General features: G+C 45.4%; 1 protein-coding gene across 4 annotated transcripts in view; it reads right to left on the reverse strand.

The window, feature by feature from the left end:
• Nucleotides 1–133: 133 nt before the first annotated feature.
• LOC142906972 (junctional adhesion molecule-like) overlaps nucleotides 134–17753 on the reverse strand; it is a 33289-nt gene continuing 15669 nt past the window's right edge. For 3 of the 4 annotated variants that reach the window (XM_076055833.1, XM_076055831.1, XM_076055834.1), the window contains 8 exons: nucleotides 14311–14509; nucleotides 12862–13004; nucleotides 9759–9960; nucleotides 8139–8281; nucleotides 7564–7774; nucleotides 5559–5766; nucleotides 4967–5025; nucleotides 134–2613 (listed from right to left, as the gene is read on the reverse strand). In XM_076055833.1, the coding sequence (XP_075911948.1) occupies nucleotides 4971–5025; nucleotides 5559–5766; nucleotides 7564–7774; nucleotides 8139–8281; nucleotides 9759–9960; nucleotides 12862–13004; nucleotides 14311–14509 (1161 nt within the window). In that variant the 3' untranslated portion in view covers nucleotides 134–2613; nucleotides 4967–4970. The remainder of the gene's footprint in view (nucleotides 2614–4966; nucleotides 5026–5558; nucleotides 5767–7563; nucleotides 7775–8138; nucleotides 8282–9758; nucleotides 9961–12861; nucleotides 13005–14310; nucleotides 14510–17753) is intronic. The other variant, XM_076055832.1, reaches the window with a different exon arrangement.

A 17753-nucleotide genomic window follows, 5' to 3' on the forward strand; every position in this document is an offset into this window, starting at 1 on the left:
TGCCCTTTAATCTCTTGAACCCCGTCTAGTGTATTCCCGTGCGTGTGATTGGTGTGCGCTATGCTGAGTGATTGTGTGTCTGTGTGATGCGATTGTATGATGGCTCGGACATCCCCTACACAGACAAACCTCGTATAGATACTCTTTGGTTTTATTTGGTAAAGTCACGTAAAAAACAACAAAAATAAAAAATTCACGTTTCAGGCCACAACACAAGTGGCCTTCATCAGGTGAAGGGACCAGACTGTCTAGAGGACAGCGCTGGAGTGAACACAGCCAAGCTCAGACCGCGACATTTAAGCTGTGTGAGAGGAAGCAGAGCGCCTTGACAAAAGAATTAGCATAAAAATTAGCATTTAATTGGCGGACTTAGCATGATGAACGATGTACAGGGGGGAGCATGTGCAGACCTGCGAGGGGGGAGGGGGGGGGAGTTTACATATTGATGGTGTGAAAAGGGAATTTAAGCAGCTGCGAAAGTTTGGGATACCACTACTTGAAAAAATTATACTGTACCATTGAAAATTAGTTTAATGTTTGGTTTGATTCAGAACATCGTATAGCGCTCAAAACCTCGTTTAGCGCTCAAAATGCGTTTTTGGTAAACAATTAATATAAGTGGTATGCCTGCATTTCCTACCAATAGGGGTAGGTTGTCATTGCAGCCATCACAATGACCCGTGTTTGTTTCTGGGTTTTATGTCAAGATTCTGGCCATTAACCCCAAAACAACTCAGCATCGTTGTGTTGGCTTTGGAATCTACGTTGTCGGGTTTTGCTGAAAAACATGGACGGAGGCAGGTGGGTAAATGGGAAAAATGAGGGTTGGTTCACGGTTCCTAACGCACGATAGAAAGAAAAATGGCGGGCGGCTGAACCTCACTGCATCACTCGAGGCTGGAAACACCACGTGACCCGGGACCCGCAATGGGCCACTTGAGAGAAGGGACGGGAGACAAGATAGAGATAAGACAGATAAGATGGAGACGGGACAGAGACAAGATGGAGATAAAACGGAGACACGATGGAGACAAGATGGCAGTTACGACGCGTACAGAAATCTCGTGATCAACCGCGAATGGTCCAGTCACAGGGGCGCGATCGGCCAACTCTGTACCTCAATAGACTTGGCACGAAACTGCAAATCCGCGATAACTAAACCCACGAGAGGGAAGAGTTTGCTATACTTGAATATAAAAATAAACTTTTTTTACAGTATATAATTCACCTTTCAGCATCACATCACGGCACAAGGAATCCACTTGTAAATGTTGCAGAGCGGTGTGACCCCGGTGTGTGAAACAAACGGCTGTGCAAGGGACTGGACTGTCGTGAGAATCATTCGCGTTCCCTTCATACCCTCCACACAGCTGGGCTCGCAACGCCTCGCACGACTCACCTTGAGACGTTGTCACACGGCAGCCAAGCAGACGTTTTAATTATCGGACAAATGAGGTACGATGGGACAAATTTATGCGATAGGTTTTGTTTTGTGCAGTCATTGGTGACCGGGCTGAGACCATCAAGCTCACCGCATTTGAGAGCCCAGTTTAATCACAACCATGTGTCTATCTAAGTCTATGGGTTCCTATAAAGTATACTGGTCTATATTTTCATGAATGGGTCACTATATTAGCCATTGGCTTTATGTGCCTCTGTGTCCTTTAGTGGGTCTTTATGGGGCCTTTGGGTCTCTACAGTGACTTGGATAAGATCTGCAAAGAGGAGTGGGACAAAATCCCTCCTGAGATGTGTGCAAACCTGGTGGCCAACTTCAAGAAACGTCTCACCTCTGATTGCCAACAAGGGTTTTGCCACCAAGTACTAAGTCATGTTTTGCAGAGGGGTCAAATACTTATTTCCCTCATTCAAATGCAAATCAATTCATAACATTTTTAAACATGCGTTTTTCTGGATTTTCTTGTTGCTATTCTGTCTCTCACTGTTCAAATAAACCTACCATTAAAATTATAGACTGATCATTTCTTTGTCAGTACAAAATCAGCAGGGGATCAAAAAAAAATTTCTCTCACTGTATGTGAATCTATGGTGTCCATGTGAATATATGGGTGACTTTGTGAATCTGTGGGTCTCTGTGTAAATATTCGGGGTCTCTATGCCTGGCACTTGTGAGGCAGCACGACAGTGCACGTTGCAAAATGAACTTAAAGCTACCACGTGTCTGGGAGGCTCAACCGTGACACGTGGTCAGCTGGTTGCCTCTCCCTCCACCACCAGCAACGCCCACATTTCTATAGCCACGCCCACACAGTTGAGGCCTCGCGTTCTACATCTCCATTTTCAGACGGTCCAGACCAAACCAGGACTTTGGTATCTTTACGTTAACCTCACGAGGCATTGCGGTTCAACTGCACGTCGCTACATTGCCAGCGTCTTGATCATGGACTCTATAAGGGTCAGTTTCTAGCAGTGGTGAGTTGATTGGTAAAGTGGTGAGTTGATTGGTACTGTGGTGAGTTGATTGGTACAAGTTGCTGCATTTGTTAAGGTGGTTTGAGACTGGTTGGCTGGACTTCTGGCTTCTCGAAGTTGAGGTCTCACGTTCTCCTTCATCGTTTGGCTCATCTCCTTGCTCTGCCGGTGCAACTTGACCTGTTTAATAAAGAGAGGTAAGCGATGAGTGCGTGATGAGGCGAAGTGAACAGTGTAGGATTGTGCAACACTTGCATAAATAACGAATGCAGGTACAGTGAGGGAAAAAAGTATTTGATCCCCTGCTGATTTTTTACATTTGCCCACTGACAAAGAAATGATCAGTCTATAATTTTAATGGTAGGTTTATTTGAACAGTGAGAGACAGAATAACAACAACAAAATCCAGAAAAACGCATGTCAAAAATGTGATAAATTGATTGGCATTTTAACGAGGGAAATAAGTATTTGACCCCTCTTCAAAACATGACTTAGTACTTGGTGACAAACCCCTTGTTGGCAATCACAGAGATCAGACGTTTCTTGTAGTTGGCCACCAGGTTTGCACACATCTCAGGAGGGATTTTGTCCCACTCCTCTTTGCAGATCTTTTCCAATTCATTAAAGTTTCAAGGCTGACGTTTGGCAACTCGAACCTTCAGCTCCCTCCACAGATTTTCGATGGGATTAAGGTCTGGAGACTGGCTAGGCCACTCCAGGACCTTAATGTGCTTCTTCTTGAGCCACTCCTTTGTTGCCTTGGCCGTGTGTTTTGGGTCATTGACATGCTGGAATACCCATCCACGACCCATTTTCAATGCCCAAGATTTGACACTACATGGCCCCGTCCATCGTCCTTTTGATGCGGTGAAGTTGTACTGTCCCCTTAGCAGGAAAACACCCCCAAAGCATAATGTTTCCACCTCCATGTTTGACGGTGGGAATGGTGTTCTTGGAGTCATGGGCAGCATTCCTCCTCCTCCAAACACGGCGAGTTGAGTTGATGCCAAAGAGCTCCATTTTGGTCTCATCTGACCACAACACTTTCACCCAGATGTCCTCTGAATCATTCAGATGTTCATTGGCAAACTTCAGACGGGCATGTATATGTGCTTTCTTGAGCAGGGGGACCTTGCGGGCGCTGCAGGATTTCAGTCCTTCACGGCGTAGTGTGTTAACAATTGTTTTCTTGAGGACTATGGTCCCAGCTGCCTTGAGATCATTGACAAGATCCTCCCGTGTAGTTCTGGGCTGATTCCTCACCGTTCTCATGATCATTACAACTGCACGAGGTGAGATCTTGCATGGAGCCCCATGCCGAGGGAGATTGACCGTTCTTTTGTGTTTCTTCCATTTGCGAATAATCGCACCAACTGTTGTCACCTTCTCACCAAGCTGCTTGGAAATGGTCTTGTAGCCCATACCAGCCTTGTGTAGGTCTACAATCTTGTCCCTGACATCCTTGGAGAGCTCTTTGGTCTTGGCCATGGTGGAGAGTTTGGAATGTGATTGATTGATTGCTTCTGTGGACAGGTGCCTTTTATACAGGTAACAAGCTGAGATTAGAAGCACTCCCTTTAAGAGTGTGCTCTTAATCTCAGCTCGTTACCTGTATAAAAGACACCTGGGAGCCAGAAATCTTCTGATTGAGAGGGGGTCAAATACTTATTTCCCTGATTAAAATGCAAATCAATTTATAAAATTTTTGACATGCGTTTTTCTGGATTCTTTTGTTGTTATTCCGTCTCTCACTGTTCAAATAAACCTACCATTAAAATTATAGACTGATCATTTCTTTGTCAGTGGGCAAACGTACAAAATCAGCAGGGGATCAAATACTTTTTTTCCCTCACTGTATATAGCCTTGTTGTAGCTGCTTTCTCGTTAGTTCAGCAGTTCCACTGCTGGATTATATTTTTCCACCTGAGGACGACCGCTTGTGTTGCAATCGATTTTATACCTACGTGACTTTATCGACAGAACCATAGAGTATCCAATTACTTTAGTACGCAAGTACAAAATGTACGTGTTTTAATATTTACGTGTTTTTTTACAAAAAATGTAGGGCCCCTTTACAACATCAAATGCTACAGGCACCGCACAAGCTTCATCAAACACTGTCTCCAAGTTGCCTACCCTATCCTGGCCACGTGATTCCTATCGTCCTGCACGTGCCACTACATGCATCATAAGGGGGGGGGGGGCTTCATTCTAGCCGGAAGCACCCGGCTCATGAATCAAAGTCACTTCTCGTGTCATGACAAACTTGCGTAACAAACACAACGGTCCCCCATGATGTAGCCTTGACCAGTCAGTCGAGGCAAGTGCTGCTAGCGAGTAACACCTCGAGAGGGTGATGTGGCCAGCACCACGCCCGGCCGCCTTTGTCTCAGCACTGCTGGCATTTACACAACGCAGATAGGTTAGAGAATTGAACCCAGGTCGCTGGTTCTTAGCACAGTTCACACAAACACACACAAGAAGAATGACCCTGACGAGAGTGGTTCCTGCTTCATACCTCTGTCGGTCTCACCTGATCATGCTCCTCCATTTTCTCCATTTGGGTTTAATCCGTGCATTTCGTGAGATCTGCTGAGAGAGAAGTGGACACGCGTCGATCACACATCCCCATCCTCGCCCACATGCAGCCTGTGTCACTGGCACGGCTGGGAGTCTAACCCACGGCCTCACACCTGCCTGGCACCCGCATGGAACCACTGACCACAGCAATCACTGACCCTGATTTGACAGATATCCTTTGTTTAACCACGTGAGAGCCCATTGAGATCACTGTCTCTTGTGATTGATGTGTTTTATTTAACCACGTGATAGCCCATTGAGTTCACCATCTCCTATGACTGATGCAGTCTCACACCACCACCCCCACTCATATGGAGCCCCTGTCACTGACAGCAGCCACGGCTGGGAGTCTAACTCAGAGATCCCAGCTGCCAGGAGCTCACGCAGGCTCCACTGAGCACAGCTCTGAGTCACGGGCAGGCAGGGAGCTGGAGTCAAACTCAGACCCTTGGAGAGGGCCGGATCAGGGGTCTCTGGCGTGGCCATTGTGGGCCGTGTTCTATCACTCACTGTGAGGTTCTGGTGCAAGTGCGGTCGATACTCACGGGGCTTCTGGTTCTCTTGGCTGACGTGGTCTCGACCTTCTCCATCTCCTGCAGTGTGAGAGACGTGGTCTCTTCTTCCTGCAGTAAAAAACAACTGCAGCAACAGCACCCAGAGCAGCAATGACTCCAAGGACGATGCCAGCTACAGTTGATGGAGCTGGGGTTGGAGCTGGGGTTGGGGTTGGCATCAGTGTTGTGTCTGTCGGCTCTATTAAACACAAACACAGACGACACAGCAACACGTGAACACCCACGAGATGGACGCAGTCAACGTCTTCTTCCTCTTCCTGCCTTGTCCCCCTCCTCTCGTGCGGTCTCTGCCCTGCAGCTCCTCCTGCTCTGCTCATTGCTGCCTTGGGCCACCTCCGCGTCTACTCCCCAGTCCCTCGAATCCGCCGCGTTCGCCACTTCTACTCCCCTCGCTCTCGGCCTGCCCCTCTGTCTCTGCCCTGGTGCCTCCACGTTCATCGCCCTTGCGGTTGCCCCCTCCTCTACTAAGGCAGCCCCAGCTGTGTGAGCCGACTCCCTCTCTCCGCTCGAGTGAGATGAGCACCGCCACTCCCGCCTCCTTCCCCAGCTCTTCAGTTCTGACCGATCCAGTCCTGTGATCGCTGAGATCCGTCGCACCAACCTCGTTTCTGTGCTGCACAGCGTCTGCTACTCCTGGTTGTCAGGAGGAGCAGACGCGCTGTGGATGTATCAAACGCGCGTTCTGGCTCTACGCGGTGCAAGACCTAATGAGGTCTGTTTTCTGGAACATGGGAGGTGATGTTTCAGCTGGACGCTGCTAAGACTCTCATCTCCGTGTCTAAAAGTAGTGCCGTGAGGGTGTTGCATCCATTGCAAGGTGTGAATGAATCGACTGTAAGAACTATTTAATTACCACGCATGTTTTAGTGTGTGTGTGTTTTTGAGAGTCTTTCGTGTGACAAAGTAACAAACTCGACATGCACAGCGATGCAATGGGAATGTTCACAGTGCTGCAAACATCTCGCTGTCCAGTCTTTGAGGACTTTAGATGGCGAATCGGCGACAGAGTCGGAGGTGAGCGTGGGGCTGGGAAATCATTGTTGGAGGAGAGCATTGGACGCGAGTTCTGTGGTGCGGGAATGAGTCGGGGGTTTTATGTTCAGGAGTGTACACACGCAAGAAATGGAGAGTGACTCAGCATCCTTTAGAATAATAAGGGCAGAAATCTTGTAGAATTAGTAACACAGAGGGAGGGATGATCATTTCAGACCCAGGAAGGCAACCCGAGTTTTCCCACAATGTCTATAATTATTTGTCGAACGCGGTTCTGCCTAACGCGTCATTTTCTAGGAACGTAACCCCCCAGCGTCTGGCAAGGCCTGCCTGTGAATGTTAAATAGTAACGGTGCTATAATAACTCAGCCTAGAGGGAGGCCATTGTTCACGATTCTCCTGCGGCTGTGTTCACCGGCGAGGTGTTCACCCTCAATGCACGTTTTGCCCAGCATCGTGTTCATTAGGTGAACGGTAGAACAGCTTTTGATGACTTATTGGGCTAATGTTGGCAGCAGGCAATGACGCCGAACGGAGTCATGGCAGCCAGCAGGAGAGGTCAATCATCGCTGTGCCGGTTTCCTGTTGACGCCGTAAATCGCCTTGCAGCTCCCACATCGGCACTTGAAGTGAATCCGAATCAGAAAATGTATCCCCGAGTAAAGCCCTTCGAGCTAAGAAACTATTTTTCCGACATCAAAGCATTCCACATCCCACAAGTGGACAACAATCTCATGGGACACAGACAGACAGAGACAGGACCTTAAGCTGTCATTGGCTCATGAAGGCAACTCAACAAACAGTCGAGTTTCTTATTCTACAGGATGTGATATCTGTGAGGAATAACAAAGACACTTTATGCCTGTGCCACAGAGTGAATTTTAGTGGTAAATCTGGACAATAAAGAGAATTTGCATTCTCACTTAGTGAGAATTATAAGGTAGTGGATGTTAAATAGATCCAGGGAGGACATAATGCAAACCTGATTCATAGTGAACGTTCAGCTGCAGATACCCGATGTCTTCCGTGCTTGACTTGTCGTATCGATACACCGTGACCTCACAGCGATATTGTCCAGCGTCGTGGGGCTGGATGTGGCTGATGGTGATGGAGGCATTACACGTGGACTCATCTCCCACCCAAGTCACCTGCATCAGCCTGAGGCTTCTCTTTCTGTGTGTAATCTTATAAACCTTGACGGCAAACGTGAGAACACACCAGGGCATGACTGTGTGTCCACATAATACACGTGCTCATATTCCGAAAACGGATATATGTAAATAACATTTAATTCTAACAGATAAATATATAATAAGCCTAGGAAATTACTCTTCTTCAGAGTAGAGAGAACGGAGAGAATTTGAGATTATTCTAGTTGAAGATACAATACTATTCTGCTGTCTGAAAATCTTTAAAGTTGACAATGGGACCAGAAAAGGAGAGGGGATGACCTCCATTCAAATAAGTTAGCATGAATGGGCGTTATTAAAGAAAATTTACTCATCATTGCGAGCAGGAGGGTGTAAGTAATAGTGTGCAAGTGTGACAGTGACGCACCTTCTCATCGTGCCCATCTATGGTCCTGAACCACTCCACCAGCGTGTGTCTAATACCCGTGATGTTGCAGGTGTAAGAGCAGGACAAGAGAGCCGTGCTGTTTACTGTGGCGTCCTTTGCATCCGGGATGACAACGGCCAGGTCTGTGGACAAACCCACGATGGTCACATTAGCAGTGGGAATGAACCTCTGGAGGAGGAGGAGGTGCTGGTCTCACAACGCAGTGGTGACAATTAGGACAGAGAAAGCGGGCAAATACTTTCCGTTAGACTAAGCATCTCTTTAGGTCTCTAGCAGAGCAGTGCAATGCTGCATGTTTGAGAACGGTCCACAGAAGGGGATATCTTAGAGCTACCTCTGAGGTCTCTTCAAGTGGAGCCGAGGTGGTGAGATGTTAACAACCTCGCCTGGTAGACAGGGTCGTGGGTTTGATCCCGACCCTGACACCTGATGCTGTGTGTTTGGAATTTACTCTCCCCGTGGCCGCGTGGATTTTTCTCCAGGTCCTCCGGATTTCTCTTCCATATATAGAAAGATCTGTTTAGAGTATTTGTCTATGTTAAATGTCTGTATGATAAGCCACTTCCACTTCGTTGAGCTATCATTTGTCGCGTCTGAAAAAGAGTCATAGACCTCAGTGGGCCTTACCACGTAAAATAAAAATAGTTTAGTTTAAGTGACATTGGATCCCCACAGCAAGGAGGATTTTTTTCCGATAATGCATTGCAAAATCGAGTAATATTTAACACGTAAGCTTTTGCGACCAACACGTACAACACAAATGTTTACATATTGCCGCATGCATCTAGCCGTCCAATGTCATACGAATGCCTAGATGGCGAATCGTTTAACGTTCAAGTGACAGTGTTAAGGATGAGAACTAGGTGTGAGTGCCGTGGTAAGGGAAGGGGAGTGGAGAAGGAGGTTTTGTGTTGAGGCGATAGTGAAAATTAAAGAGTGCACACACAAGAAACGGAGAGCGACTCAGCATCCTTTAGGACACAAACAAGCACAAAAATTTCGTAGAATTTGTAAAACAAAAAGGGGGTGATAATTTTGGACACAGGAATGCAACCATAATTTTCCAGTTAAGTCTAATATTTGCGAACGCGGTTTAGCCCAACGCGCCACCTACCAGGAACATAACCCCCGCGTTAGACGAGCTCTGCCTGGTTTAACTGCAAAGAGCTTGGAATTAGCCAAATTAAGTGCAACGTCAGATAACCAAATATAATGTTACGATGTTTGCGTAGTACTCTTTTATTTATTGAATTATTTCACCTGGATAATCCTATGAGAATGAACATTGGTTTTGTAAGGGTGCCCAGGTGACCAGGCTAAGATGACAAACTCATGAGACTTTACATCCGGATTGTTTGCTAATTGGACACTGAAAGTGAAGAGTCACAGGCAGGAGATGACCATGGTTCTAGGTGCATGGTTCTGTCACATGTACGTATTCATGTTGAACTGTTTTCACACCGTACATAGCCAGGCGTGGAGGTGCGGGGTAAGGACAACAAACCAAACACGAAAGGCAAAACGTAGATTTGTCGGGTGGTATTGAGATGATGGGAGTAGTGAGTGGTAGGACAGACCTATAAAGGACGTGATACAAACCTGTTTGTGGGTAGATGTTCAGCTGTAGATACCCAATGTCTTGGATGTTTTGTGGATACACCGAGACCTCACAGCGATATCGCCCAGAGTCGTGGGTCTGGATGTCGCTGATGGTGATGGAGGCGTCACACTTGGACACATTACCCACCCAGGTGGCCTGTAAACGCCAGTGGCTGCTCCTTCCATCGAGGTGTTGATAAATCTGTGGTCAATAAAGGTGAAAGCAACACAGAGATCAAATGCGTTATATTATTTCAGTATAAAATTTGTTCAGATAAAACCCGAGAATGATTATAAATCCTTAATTTCGATCGGATCATTGGGGTTTATTAGTAATAAATCGGCATTTTGTGACCTCCACTGTGTAGCATATGAGATGATAGGACGATAGTCTGAGTCCAAAATTGGCAATAAGTAACGGCAAAGTGGTTCTAAGTGACTCAGAATTGTGCACAGTTGCGTATACGGTACACGACTTCCCTGAAGGCAAACACCTTCAGCGAGCGCGATGCCGATCACACAACGCGGTTCGAATTCGACCCTCGATCGATGGCTGCGGAAGCGCCCGGGTACAAGTTCTTACTTAGTAACAACTCCTTACTCACTAACAAGTCCTTACTAACAAGTCCTTACTCACTAACAACTCCTTACTAACAACTCCTTACTTACAAACAAGTCCTTACTTACTAACAAGTCCTTACTCACTAACAACTCCTTGGTAACAAGTCCTTACTTACTAACAAGTCCTTACTTACTAACAACTCCTTACTCACTAACAAGTCCTTACTAACAACTCCTTACTTACTAACAACTCCTTACTTACTAACAAGTCCTTACTTACTAACAACTCCTTACTAACAAGTCCTTACTAACAACTCCTTACTCACTAACAACTCCTTACTCACTAACAACTCCTTACTCACTAACAACTCCTTACTTACTAACAACTCCTTATTTACTAACAACTCCTTAGTAACAACTCCTTACTAACAACTCCTTACTTATTCTTAGTTTTTTCGGTAAAGTCACGTTGAAGAGAAACAACAAAATAACAAAATATATATAAAACAATAAAAAATTCTCACGACGTTTCGACCATAACTCAAACGGTCATCATCAGGTGTGTCGGTTTGCATAAATTTATTTTGAAAACGGCATATTTATTTATTTATTTATAAAAAAAATTACGTTTGCGTCACGCGCAACGATTGGCAGTTTGCCCAGGACTAGTCCATCTATTTTTTGAAAAGAGGAGGGGGGAGACGAAATTTGTTTTTATGTATGCTGTCTGAAAGCCACTGTAAGCGTGAACAATCAATCAAGAACTGAAATGATTTATCAAATCTTTCCAATGATTGCTAAGATAGAATCCATCTTCTCGGTTGAAATTGTCTCTGTGCTTGTATATGTGGATAGCCTCATGAACGAATCTCTCATGGAAGCCAGATGGCTTACAAAGAACCTCCGTCTTGGAAAAGTCAATGGCATGTGAGCCTACTGAATTAGAACAATGATCTGCTACGGCCGAGATGTTGGTCCTACCGTGTTTAAGGTCTGCTTTATGTTCACGAATGCGGTCCGAGATATGGCGTTTGGTTTCTCCAATGTAACTACTACCACAGAGGCAACTTAGTTTGTAGACACCAGGGTATTGTATGTCCGGAATCACATCTTTTACAGACGGAACCAGATCACGGATTTTATGTAATGTGTTGAAACGGACCTGGATCTTGTGTTTATTCAAGATTTTGGAGATCTTTTTTGTGATCCCAGCAATGTAGGGTAAAGTGATGGTTTTGAAAGGCTCCTCAAGAGGGTTCTTCTTCATGGTTTGAGTGATAGCTTTGCGGATTGTATAGTCGGAGTAACCATTAGCCCTAAGAGCTTGGTGTACGTGCTTGAGTTCACTGCTTATGTGTTCCTGGTCGGATATGCATTGGGCTCTATGATACAGAGTCTTGATGAGAGAATTCTTCTGTGATGGATGGTGGTGGGAATCCGGTTTCAGATAAGCATCCGTATGGGTAGCTTTCCTGTAGACAGAGTGGCTCATTGAACCATCAGGTCTCTTTTTAATTAGGACATCCAAAAAAGGTATCTTGCCATCTATTTCGACTTCCATGGTAAATCTGATGGCTGGGTGTATGGAATTGATGTGGTCGAAGAATTGGTCTAGAGCAGGCCGGCCATGTGGCCAGATGACAAAAGTGTCATCCACGTACCTCTTCCATAAGGTTGGGCGCAGAGTGGCAGTCTGGATGGCGTCAGTCTCAAATTTCAACCGAGAAGATGGATTCTATCTTAGCAATCATTGGAAAGATTTGATAAATCATTTCAGTTCTTGATTGATTGTTCACGCTTACAGTGGCTTTCAGACAGCATACATAAAAACAAATTTCGTCTCCCCCCTCCTCTTTTCAAAAAATAGATGGACTAGTCCTGGGCAAACTGCCAATCGTTGCGCGTGACGCAAACGTAATTTTTTATATATATATAAATAAATAAATGCGCCGTTTAAAATAAATTTATGCAAACCAACACACCTGAAGACGACCGTTTGTGTTATGGTCGAAACGTCGTGAGAATTTTTTTATTGTTTTATATATATTTTGTTATTTTGTTGTTTCTCTTCAACGTGACTTTACCGAAAAAACTAAGAATATGAATTACTGCAGTCACGAAAGCTTTAAATCAAAATTTAACTCCTTACTTACTAACAACTCTGCTATCAGTTTTCATTGCTAGAGGGGTTGCCCCCCCTACCTGAAAATCCTGGCTCTGCCTCTGGACGTTTCGATCGCACCACAAGCGGCCTTCATCAGGCGGTTGAAGACCTAACTAACAACTCCTGTGTTGCGATCGAAACGTCGTGGGTTTTTTGCTTTTATTATTTTCTAATTTTTTATTGCATTTTTTTTCTATTTACGTGACTTTACTGAAAGAACTAAGACTATGAATACCAAACCTGTTGATCTGCATTGGTTATTTTAAATGCTCAAGGGTCATGTGACCAGGTTTACTAACAAGACTGATCAATTCCACGCTTGTGCTTGCTGCAATTTAGTGGAAAATGGCGCACAGAACGGACAGAGGAGTAACTTACCATCTCTTCTCGCCCGTCTATGATCCTGAACCACTCCACCAGCGTGTAGGTAATGCCGCTGATTGTGTAGGTGTAGACACAGGGCAGCTGAAATGTAGTGCCTGCCATGGCATTCATTTTATCTGGGGTCACAACCACCAGATCTAAGAAAACCACACACAACGCCCACATTAGTATATTTTCTTTTCTAATGTAGATGTATAAACGCGAAACATTTGTCAGTAACAATGCATTTTTAAAGTACAGAACAGGCAGACGTCGTCGAACACGGCGGGGTTACGTTCCTGGAAAGTGCCATGTTGGGCAAAACTTTGTTGGACACAAAACAGACCTCGTGTGAAAACTCGGGTTGCTTTCAAAATGATCACCCGCTCCCTCTTTGTTTAACTAATACTACAAGATGCCCACCGACGTTAATGTAATAACGGATGTTGAGTCGTTCTCACGTCTTGTGTGTGTGTGTACACTCTTTGTCCATTTCAACGCAACACAAAACCCCCGCCTCCATTCTTCCCGCACCACGGCACTCACACCCTACGCTCGCCACTACCACTCTCACTTGAACATTAATGATTCACCATCCAGTCGTCCGTATGACTAACGTTCTCAATAACTAGATTCATGCTGTAATGTGTGAACATTTACGTTGTGCTGCTGTGCGTTTTGAGTGCATTACATTATCACACAAAAACAAACCCACACGTACACACAGACATACACGGTAAATGCATCGATTAACACTACCTTTTTTTAATGCAGATACGAAAATGTTAGCAGCGACAAACTGCGTTTCACCGAAATATCACCCCCGTGTGTGGAACACAAACCTCATCAGCCACAACCGTCTAAATCCAAAACAAGCGTTAGATGAAGCCGCGTTCGGCAAGGGTTTTTGCTATATATTTTTTTAGCAAATGTTATCCCTGTGTCCCGTCACTAATATTCACATTAATTGTAAAGTCTCGCTCCCACGCAGTTGGGAGCAGGACTTTCCCAAATTTCTCTTCCACATGGAACAGCGCTTATCACGTGACAATGAACTAGATATGTTTTAATTCTCAGAGTTTCAATTTCGTCAATTAAGTGCAGAATTGCAGAAAGGGGGAAGCTTAGTCTATCAACTGACTCGACTTAGGACTCGGTTAACTCGCAGGCAAATGTCTGGACTTGACCCCATGCTTCTGAGTGGCGCTAGCTCAGCACTCTGACCTCTGAGTCACCTTCTATGCGAAGTTGTTTTAAGATCGCATAAATGTCGGTGAGGAGCAGTCAAAGGTTCTGATGTACATTGGTGGTGACGAGATCGTAGCCAGGGGTTGAACCCAGTTCACCGTGGCACTGGGCCCATGGCTCTAAAGTGTACATGTTGAGTTTTATATCAGGTCTATAGGATAGATGATAGAGTTGTGGGTGGTAATGTAGACGACGTTTGAAGGAAATAACACAAACCTGATGGACTGGTGACATTCAGCTGTAGATACCCAATGTCGTGGATGTTTTGTGGATACACCGTGACCTCACAGCGATATCGCCCAGAGTCGTGGGTTTGGATGTCACTGACGGTGATGGAGGCGTCGCACTTGGACACATCACCCACCCAGGTGGCCTGTAAAGGCCATTGTATATCTCCATTGGGGTATTGATAAATCTGTGGTCAACAAAAACGAGAGCATGCACAGATCAAAAATTTATGTATGTTGTATGTATGTTGTATGTGTAGTGGAGTAAATAATACGCATAGGAATTGGCCACATACAGTACATACAGACAGACAAGGAGAACGGGTCACATGAGGTCGAACAGGTGGTCGAGTCGCAGGTGGCGTAAACAACCCGAAGTAATTAAGGGAATCGTGGCACGAGAGCTGTGATTGGTCGAGAGGCTGTTAGCGTTAAGTGGTGGCGTCTGAATGTCTGAGGAAGAGGACAGGTGCGAGCTGGCGGAAAACGGCCAGCGAGCCACGTGGCAATTAATTAAGGCTAATGCGAGAGGGGATAAAACGCGAGGTGGTTTGAACGGAGAGGAGTTGCTGCTGGGGAGTTGTTGTTGGAGAGTTGTTGCTGGGCAGTTGTTGGCGAGAGGTGAAGAGATACGAAGAAGACAGCTGGAAATGTTAGGGAAGAATAGATAGAGAGCCGGACCCCAAAGACAGTAAATAGCGATAGGGAGAGTCAGCGTTAGCGGAGATAGAGTCACTGTGTGTGAATAGATAGATGGAGTCACTGTGTGTGAATAGATAGAAGTCACTGTGTGTGAATAGACAGACAGGATACTGTGTGTGAATAGATAGAAGAAGAACCACTGTGTGTGGAAGGGAAGTCACTGCGTGTGAAGAGATAGCGGCGATACTGTGTGTGAGGAGATAGAAGACCGAACCACTGTGTGTGGAAGAGAAGTCACTGTGTGGGAAGAGATAGGCGAAGAAACACTGTGTGTGGAAGGGGATCCACGGACGATGCTGAAGTAAATCGGAGTGTCCGAGTTGGCGGAGCACGGAGAGAATTACTGTGTGTACAGAACGATGGAATAAAAGTGACGGCGGAAAAAGAGACGGTTGTCGTCCGAGTGAATTCACGGCACTACATATGTATGTTGTATGTATGTTGTAAGCATGATGTATGTATGTTGTATGCATGTTGTATGCATGTTGTATGTATGTTGTATGTATGTTGTATGCATGTTGCATGTATGTTGTATGTATGTTGTATGTATGTATGTTGTATGCATGTAGAAATCCTTTGGCACAGTACATAGCCAACCGTGCTAATCGGAGGTGCGGGGAAGGACAAACTAAACACAACCATCAGTTTTAAAGAAACGAGTTTTCAATCTAGATGATGATTTAAAAGTGCGTAGCTCCAGTGGCTTCCTAATATTTGGAATGGAATGTAGAGGGTTCCAGATGGCCACAGCATGTGATACCAGCCAAAAGCCGCTGCGATGATAACCGGAGTTCGCGCCTAGCATGAATAAGAATGTCTTTGTCATATGTTGGACGCCTTTCACCAGAATGAAAATACAGGAGGTGGTAAGATGTAGAGTTAGCACGGTTGGCTACGTATCGTGCGAAATAAGTTCAACGTACATACATACACGAGACCTGAATACGAGCTATACATTCGCGGTAATATATGCGGACGTTATGACATCACAATGTCATGTGACATCATAGCTTTTGTACATATCAAACAGTCTACCAGCACACGCATACTAATTGCATTGTCTACCAAAATGTATATTAAAATAACCCTGGGAGATAATATTTTGAGATGGGGTTTTGGATCACCCACGCACCCTTCACCACTGGCTACGTATGCCTAGAGTCCTAGAATGAACGTGAGCAGATACAGATACAGCAGTAGCTGTAGCGCACTATAGGGCAGTCCTCAACTTACGAATAGAATTAATTCCTGTGACCCGTTCGTAAGTTGGATGTTTGTAAGTTGATGACTGCATGTACATGGTTCAAGTGATGTCATTTTTATTTCATTGGTAAATGTTTTTAAATATACTCTCATGATCGAGATAAATTACCATTATGTACTATGAATAGGGAAACAAGTATGTATTAATTGAAATAATTGGTTAAATCTATGGGACCTTTTTGCCAGTATCAAAGTATGAAAAATGTGTTACCCTTTCGAGCAATAAAACAGGAAGTGTTAAGATATTCAAACACCAAATAGATACCTTTTGCAAGGAATTAAATCTGCATTAACCACACGTCTTTGTGGCAAAACATGCAAACGAAACATTTACATATGTAATGAGAGAGCGCCATCTAGTGGGTGCCAGAGGGTAACTGTACGGGCACTATTGGGTACCGTAATCGGCATCCAATCCTAAGCGGGGATAATATCTGGGCCAAAGGTGACGGGCGGAGTCGGAGAAGATGTTCAGGAACCATCGGGAAGGTTCCATGAGGGGGGCGTGGCTAGAGGCGGAGCTTAGCTTCGCCTCTAGCCACGCCCCTTAGCTCCGCCGGGGGGAATATCAGCAGAGGCAGGGGAGGACTCGTGGTCGGTGTGGGAAGCCTCGGGTACGGACTGCGTCGCTGATCATCCATCTCCTCGCCACAGACCACGTGGCAGATCCCCCAGCAGAGCTCGCCTCTTCTCCCCAGCACGCCGCCAACCAACGGCGAGTCCGGAGAGAGAGAGTGGCGAACCTCGTTAGGCGGACGGAGAGAACGCCTCGTCCACGGCATTGATAGAAGGGAAATTACCCGGAGAGGGAAGGAGCGGAGCTGTGCAGTACTACAGTTTAATAAAGAAGAACCATTACAAGAGTTGTCGTGGAAGTCATTTATTACACCTATAAAATTATTTTTTTGTCTGTCTGTCTTTGTACGCCTATCCTTGTAATGCTTTTAACTGACAAACTATTTTTTTATGTTTTAACAAACTACACAAATACAACAAACTAAGCGCCCGGACGAACACTGGCTATTTTTTTGCCCTTGGTCCAATCTACACTTCGAAAATCACACTTTGTAACAAAGTACGCTGATCGTAACAATAACTTTGAGCGAACGACAAGGCACGCATCTGTGCAAGCGCGGAACGCAACTCGCGGTTGTCCCTTGTAATGCAAACAAACTTTCTGAGCGACAACGGGAGGGAGGTTTGTCGCGTTAAAAATCCCGAAAAGAAAAAAATTAAGCCTCTCCAAGACAAAAACAAACACAAAGAGAGCGGCGCTGTGGCAAGCAAAACAAACATTGGAGAGGCAGCGGCTGTCCCAACAGCAAACAAACAACGAAGGCACCTCAGCAGCACGAGCTGAGAAAACTACAGAGCAGCGTGCCCCAAGACAAGCCAGAGACAGCACAGCCACTGCTGCAGCACAGGCTGAGGAAACTCCAGAGCAGCGTGCATCAAGACAAGCCAGAG

This window comes from Petromyzon marinus, chromosome 73, assembly GCF_048934315.1.
Source record: "Petromyzon marinus isolate PM22_M1 ecotype Great Lakes invasive population chromosome 73, UKy_Petmar_22M1.pri1.0, whole genome shotgun sequence".
Classification (NCBI taxonomy): domain Eukaryota; kingdom Metazoa; phylum Chordata; class Hyperoartia; order Petromyzontiformes; family Petromyzontidae; genus Petromyzon; species Petromyzon marinus.